Source organism: Rhinopithecus bieti, unplaced genomic scaffold (assembly GCF_001698545.2).
Source record: "Rhinopithecus bieti isolate Rb0 unplaced genomic scaffold, ASM169854v2 scaffold_82287, whole genome shotgun sequence".
Lineage (NCBI taxonomy): Eukaryota > Metazoa > Chordata > Mammalia > Primates > Cercopithecidae > Rhinopithecus > Rhinopithecus bieti.
The window spans coordinates 111,018-118,754 of NW_016830049.1; the positions used below are offsets into that span (position 1 = coordinate 111,018).

Below are 7,737 nucleotides of genomic sequence, written 5' to 3' on the forward strand. Positions count from 1 at the left end.
GACTTTTTGACATTCTGGGACACCTTTCAAGAATACTCAACCCACACGAGGATTGTCACACGCTGACAGGGAAAGGTGTGTCACTCCAGACCCAGGCAAGCACACTTGGCCACAGCTGGGATATGTGTCTCACATCAAAGCAGAAGCAACTGGTGGTTTTGAGGGTCTTCTGACAGACACCCTCCAAACATACTGCTCAGAGGTGAGGTAGGAGGTGATATGTGACTCTGGAATCAGGATTTGGATACCGGACCAAATTGAGGACTAGCTAAAACAGGGATGGGGCAGAAGCAGCTTTCCGTAAGACATGCTCAACAGTGTGCCATGTCAGTTTACCATTGCCATGGCAACACCTGGGCATTGCCACCCCATTCCATGGTAATGACCTGATGACCTAGAAGTTACTACCCTTTTCCTAGAAATGTCTGCATAAACTTCCCCTTAATCTGTATGCAATTAAAAGTGGGTGTAATTATGCCTGTAGAACTGCCCTGAGCTGCTATTCTCAGCGCACTGCCTGTGGGGTAGCCCTGCTCTCCAGGGGCAGTCACAGAGCTGTAACACTGGCTCACACTTGAATTCTTTCCTGGACAAAGCAAAGAACTCTCCGGGGGAAGTCCCAATTTGGGGGGTCACCTGCCCTGGGTCAGAGGGACAAGAGTCCCTGGCTGGAAGCTCGAGTTCATTAGACTCCTCCAATGTTGATGAAGTCTTAAGCTATGACTCCCTCTAAGAGAGGGTGTCTAAGTTTAATAAACTTCAAGATCTCTGTCAACCTTCAGGTATTCACTCCACTCTGAAAAGGGGAGTTCAGTGCTGTAACACTTTTTTTTTTTTTAACCTGTAACACTTTTATGGCAGGACATTTTTTAGTCTAAATAAAGCACCTTGGGACTTAATGAAACTATAATGTTGTTATTGTATTAGATGGTAGTGGAATAATGAACTCTTCCTTAATTAAAACACTTTTTATACATGTAATATAAATGTCAAAATGTCAAGTTAATCTGTACTGATTTCCTTTTTTTCTTTCTTTCTTTTTTTTTTTTTCTCGTTGTGAGACAGGGTCTCACTCTGTTGTCCAGGCTGGAGTGTACTGGCACAATCACAGCTCACTGCAACCTCAATCTCTTAGGCTTAGGTGATCCTCCCACCCCAGCTTCCTGAGTAGCTGGGACCACACGTGTGTTTCACCACACCCGGCTAATTAAAAAAAAAAATTTTTTTTTGAGACGGAGTTTCGCTCTGTTGCCCAGGCTGGAGTGCACTAGAGCGATCTCGGTTCACTGCAACCACTGCCTCCCGGGTTCAAGCGATTCTGCTGTCTCAGCCTCCCGAGTAGCTGGGATTACAGGCGTCCACCACCAAGCCCGGCTAATTTTTGTATTTTTAGTAGAGACGGGGTTTCATCATATTGGTCAGGCTGGCCTTGTGTTCACGATCTATGAATGCATCTTGATTTTTCAGTTTTAATCGTTTGTTAATGAAAAATACAAGAACATCACAGAACGGATGTAAGATAGGGTTAACAGCGCCTCTAGCGGGGACATCGAAAGGATCAACTAGGCTCTAAGTATCGGGAGCTAGCCCTGAGAAGCAGCAAAGCTGGATATCACTGTATGCTGCCATCCGTCCAGGAAGCGGGTAGGAAGCTGGTGTTCTCGGCAGGACAGCGGGAGCATCTGCGGAGAGGACCCAGGTGCGAGGAAATCTCAAAAATGGAAACGGGGAAATTGAAAGCACAGGAGATAAACTTTGCTTGGGTCACAGCTAGAACCCATCGCTTCTCCTTTACGAAAATATTGAGGCCTGTATTTCTCAAAATATTGAGAAAATATTCTCGCCGGAGAACTAGCAGGGAACAGGGAAAGCCTACCCGCTACCCGGCTTCATGCGGCGCCGTCTCCTATGGCAACCGGGAGGAGGCGTGGTTAGAGGCTTAGCCACGCCCCTATCCTCTCCAACCCGAACAACGATTGGTTCGAAGGCGCGGCGGAGGCGCGGGGAGGCGGATCCAGGATCGCAGCTCCGGCTGGCCCGCGCCGCCATTTTGGATTGTGTGAGTTTCCGGGACGTTCCGAACGCGGCCTCTCTCTCGCCGGATTCCGCAGACCCCAGGCCCCGGCCCGCATCCAAGTGTCAGGTTGGAGCCGGGAAGCGGCCCTGGTGGTAGCGGCGGCGGGGGCAGGATGAGCGCGGAGGCGGCGGACCGGGAGGCGGCCACCTCTAGCCGGCCCTGCACCCCGCCGCAGACCTGCTGGTTTGAGTTCCTGCTGGAGGAGTCACTGTTGGAGAAACATCTGCGCAAGCCCTGCCCGGGTGAGCGCGGCGCCTGCACCTGGGGAGCGGGACACCGCCACCGGAGCTGTTTGCCCGGTTTCCATCCGCTCCCCGCCTTCTCGGCCACGGAAGCTGCTGCCGGGCTCCTCGCTTGCCTTAAACATGCCCGGGTGGAGGTCAAAGAAAAGCTCGAAACAAAGGCCCTCCTTACCCCGGAGGGCAGGGCTTGGCGCTGTCAGCCCAAACCCTTTGGTCCTTTTTACGATTTACCTTTTTACAGTTGGGGTTTTAGAGCCTGCGAGGCGGGTCTTGTGGTTGCTTGGGTCGGGGAGGCTGACCAGACCCCTCCTTCACTGAACCCCAAGCTGAATAAATTCAGGAAGATGGGGAGAAATCAGCTGTTGGATGCTGATCCTGACGCTAGTTATTATCTTAGGTTCTTATTTAAACATTTTGTTCTTCAATGAGGGGATTTTATTGACTCCTATTCCAAAGTTGGGCTGTAAATTAAAAGAAAATCTTTGAAAGCAGGAACTGCTGCACGTTTGCAAGATGGCTTTGTATAGTGATGATAATGATTAATAGCCCAGTTAAATGTGTGTGATGGGGGCGGAGGAGGAAAACTCCAGGTATTCTCAAAAAAGGTATTGGCATCAAAAGGTAAGTTCCTCGGATAACATTTTTCTAAATTCAAGTCTGTATATGGCTTGTTCAGTCTCGTGGACTGGCCTTAACTGATAGAGATCACTGTGTAAGAAGTTAGTGTACTTAGGCAGTTTTGCCACCTGTATGATGCCCTTAATTCATTCCTTTTGAAAGATACTTGTTGAGTGCTTTCAGGGTGCCATGCACTGTGCTTAATTGTTCATAGCTGTTACTCCTTTAATTTAATCTTCATAATGATCCTGTGAGGTAGGTGATAGTATCTTCTATTTTGCATTGGAGGAAACAGGTGCAGAGAGGTCACTTGATGGAGGTCCCCCTAATTAAGTGTCAAAATAGTAGTTCTAATGCTTGTATCTCATTCTTCTAATTGGCAGTGGTTATTTGCAGAACCAGAAATCTGTGACTGTTATGTTCTTCCCCGTGAGGTGCTTTTTTTTGCTTTCTTCCACTCTAATCTGTTACCCTTCCTCCTTACCACTCTTCCTCATCTCCTTTAACCCCCAAGCACACTTCTTACATATGGGATTCCTTAGTCATTTTAACAGCACAGCTGTTTGGATTCCTTTTGTGGCAAAAAAAAGAACAAACAAAAACCAATAGTGAATCCTTTTGTATCTTCATAATTAAAACTTAAATTTAAGAATTTATTTTCTTTTAAATCCTAGATCCTGCACCAGTTCAACTTATAGTTCAGTTTTTGGAACAGGCTTCCAAACCTTCAGTTAATGAACAAAACCAAGTTCAACCTCCTCCTGATAACAAGAGAAATCGTATTTTAAAACTACTTGCTCTTAAAGTTGCTGCACATTTGAAGTGGGACTTAGACATATTAGAGAAAAGGTATATAAGATTTTAGTGAAATTTCATTTGAAGTACTATTTAGATATCTTAGTTTATTTCTATATCTGCTTTTATGATATTGGCTCTTAGAACTTACAGACTGGGTGCCTTGGCTCACGCCTATAATCCCAGCACTTTGGGAGGCCAAGGCAGGCGGATTACTTGAGGTCAGGAGTTTGAGACCAGCCTGGCTATCATGGTGAAACCGCGTCCCTAGCTGGGCAGGATGCTGGGCGCCTGTAATTTCAGCTACTTGGGAGGCTGAGACATGAGAATCACTTGAACCCAGGAGGCTGAGGTTGCAGTGAACCGAGATGGCGCTACTGCACTCCAGCCTGGGCAATAGAGTAATACTTGGAAAAAAAATAAAATAAAGATTATATGTTCTTGATAAAATATGCAAGTATAACATTACTTTTGATGTGGTAACTAGAGAAAATCCACACCTAAACTGTTGTAAATTTCTCAAGTGACTTTTACATATCTGAAGAAACTGAATAAAAATTGATAGATATGTAATATGGATGATTTGCTATTGAATAATTGAGTTAATTTTACTGGTCATAAATCACTGTCTCCTGTTAAAACAGCTCATTAGAGTCAGTGCTTATTTGCTTAAAAATAAATACTTTCATGGCTGTGATTAGAAAATGATTTATTATCCCCTTCTCATCACAATATAAAAGAAATCCCTTATAGGAAGTTGGGAAAAATTCAAAAAATAGGAAATAATTGGGGAGGAGAGAGTATTTTGTAACATTTTCATGTAATTTTGTTCTTTGTTCTCCATAGGCTTAAAGTTGTGATCATATACTATATACTCTTTTGATTTCTTGTTTTTTTCACCTAGCAGTATCATGAACATTTCCCCTTTTTTATTTTTTGGAGATAATTCCTTTGTATGGATAATTTATTAACTGTTCCTTAATTGACAGTCATTTAGTTTATTTCTAGTTTTTCACTGATATAAATCACAGGACTTAAATATCTTTGCCCGTAAAATAAATTTATCTGTATTTTGAGTTGGAGTCTTAGGATAGCTCCTTAAATTGCTGGATCATGCAGTATAAACATTTTTAAGACACATGGATATTGCCAGATTGCATTCCAAAAGAGTTTATACTCACACCAGTAGTATTCAGAAATCCTCTTTTTAACCACATTGTTCAGCATTAAATATTAGAATTTTTAAAGTGTGTGTGTGTGTTTTTTTTTTTTTTTGAGATGGTGTCTCGCTCAGTCACCCAGGCTGTAGTGCAGTGGCACGATCTGGGCTCACTGCAAGCTCCACCTCCTGGGTTGACGCCATTCTCCTGCCTCAGCCTCCCGAGCAGCTGGGACTACAGGCGCCTACCACCATAAAGCATATTTTTAATCTGAGGGGGGGGACCTGTATGTTACAAACTGAAGAGACATCAACAGATAGCAATGGGTACAAAGAAGTATGGTATATATGAGGCAGCTGGAAAATTGAAAACTGATAGGCTGTTTGACAGTAAGCAAGTCTAAATTTTTTAGATGCGAAATTAATATTGTGCTTATATTAAGAGTTAATTTTTTGAGATATATTCTGAAATATTTATGGATGAAATGATTTGGGAAGTGGGAAAGAGTAGAGATGAAATAAAATTGGCCATCAGATGATAATTGCTAAATGATGGTACATAGGGGTTCATTATATTCTGTCTACTTTTGTGTTTTACGTTTTTTCATAATAAAAAGCTTTAAAAATCTTTTCGCATTTGATAGCTAACCCCGGAGATGTGGTTCCTTAACAAAGTAGGTATTTTCAGTGAGGATATGGAATTCTGTATGTATTTTGTGTTTCTTTCACAATTAACATGCAAACATGTACGTTTTGCTTCTTCCTTTTAAGTTTGTCTGTTCCAGTATTGAATATGCTACTAAATGAACTACTCTGCATCAGTAAAGTTCCTGCTGGGACGAAGCATGTAGACATGGATCTGGCCACTTTACCTCCGACCACTGCCATGGCTGTACTTCTCTACAATAGATGGTAAATGTTTTCAGAAACTCAGAATGCGTTGGGCAACCTCTGTTTTATTGCACTGTGGCTTTCAAGGGTATGCTTTTAATGGACCCGTTCTGTTGCAGGGATTTCTCAAATCTTGGGAACTGTGAGTCTGATGGTGGAGAAAATTTGTGACTGCGTAGATGAAAGGCAGTCTGATAAAAATGTGGATGACTTATCACTTAATGCTTCAGATAATTTATGCAAACCTAAGGAGTACTTGAAAAAATAATTGAGATGACATTTATAAGTATGAAATTTTCTTTTTCCTGTCTTTTCTTCAGGGCAATTAGGACAATTGTTCAAAGTAGTTTTCCAGTCAAACAGGCAAAACCCGGACCCCCTCAGTTAAGTGTGTAAGTTGGTGGCTATGACCCTTACTTGGCCCTTTTTTCATTAGTTTTAAAATATTTGCAAGTTTTAATAACCTCTGCTATGGAAGAAGTAGAAGAGGAATAGGAGGGCAGAAGGCCTGTGTGAAGGTTTGTTTGAAGGAGTTAGAGGGGCTGGAGAGTCAGGTAATGTGCTAGATACAGAGTTCTAAGAAGGGAAGTGCTTTGGGAATTGTGCCATTTATCTGAAAGCACTAAGGCTTTTTTTGTTTTGTATAGTTTTCTTTTCTTTTTTTTTTTTTTTTGAGCTGGAGACTCACTCTGTCACCCAGGCTGGAATGCAGTGGTGCAATCTCGGCTCACTGCAGCCTCCGCCTACTGGGTACAAGTGATTCTCCCACCTCAGCCTCCCAAGTAGCTGGGATTGCAGGTGTGTGCCACCACACCCTGCTAATTTTTGCATTTTTTAGTAGAGACGGGGTTTCGCCATGTAGGCCAGGCTGGTGTCGAACTCCTGACCTCAGGTGATCCCCCTCCCTTGGCCTTCCAAAGTGCTGGGATTACAGGTGTGAGCCATGGCACCCAGCCTGATATATCATTCTTATGACTTTGTGTCCTCATAGCTTAGCTCGTACTTAAGATATTTGATGAATTATTAATCAGCATCATATTTTGATCTCAATCTCATATTTTATAATAATAATTATTATATACAAAACATTTTTTTTTCCAGCTAAATAACCTGAACCTTATTCTTTGTAGGGAAAACTCCATTTTAGATAACTGCCTAGATTGGTCTATGTGCTGTGCTAAAGAGAAGGGAGGCTGATTTCACCACAGCAAATGGAAAGACTTCCCTACAAGTGGATCCATCCAACGGTGCAAGGCACTGCCTGGGCAGGAGACGAGTGCCTTGTCACTGGAGGTATGCAAGTTGAAGGAAAGATATTGTTGATGGTAAGTCATTGGATCTTATGATCTATTGCAGCCCTGAAGTTGTTCATTTCCTTTAGCACATTTTTTGTTATTTTTACATACTGAATATGTACCTTGGTTTATTGGTTTTGTTTTGTTTTGTTTTGTTCTTAAGGTAAATATCATGTGCAAGGTTTCCCGCCAGGTCTCCAGATGCACATTTCCAAGTTCTTCCAAGTCTGCCTTTACTTGATCAGAAAACCTCATATGTGCACAGTGCAACAAATTGAGATGCATAGCAAATTTCAGAAACAAATATGATTGGTCTCCAACATTCACCCTAGGCAAGCCTGCTGCTCCGTGCACTGCTGATTCTTCAAGCAGCTGCAGAGTGCGTGTGCAAGGGTGTTTTGTATGCAGCTGTGGGTGTGGGTAGCTTTAAGTTTGAGACACAGTATGGGAGGGGTGTGTGTGGGTGGGTGGGGGAAGCCTGGAAGAAGAACAGGTAAGAAGTGTGTAGGTCTGTGGTGCTTCCTGCAAAATTTAATTTCTTATGAAACCGTTGGTACATGTAAAATGAGTTCTATAAAGCTTGACAATTGTTTCTTTTTCTGAGAAATAAGCTTTCCACGAAAATTGAGTTATGGCTCCAATTAAAATAAACATACTCCA

General features: G+C 42.8%; 1 protein-coding gene across 2 annotated transcripts in view; it reads left to right on the forward strand.

The window, feature by feature from the left end:
* The first annotated feature begins 2,018 nt into the window (after positions 1 to 2,018).
* Positions 2,019 to 7,737, forward strand: part of LOC108524209 (integrator complex subunit 8) — a 21,262-nt gene continuing 15,543 nt past the window's right edge. For both annotated transcript variants that reach the window (XR_001884002.1, XM_017865192.1), the window contains exons 1-4: positions 2,019 to 2,319; positions 3,612 to 3,786; positions 5,663 to 5,803; positions 6,103 to 6,174. Coding sequence is in view for 1 of the 2 variants with exons in the window: in XM_017865192.1 (XP_017720681.1) it covers positions 2,190 to 2,319; positions 3,612 to 3,786; positions 5,663 to 5,803; positions 6,103 to 6,174 (518 nt within the window). In the remaining variant the exon portion in view is untranslated. The remainder of the gene's footprint in view (positions 2,320 to 3,611; positions 3,787 to 5,662; positions 5,804 to 6,102; positions 6,175 to 7,737) is intronic.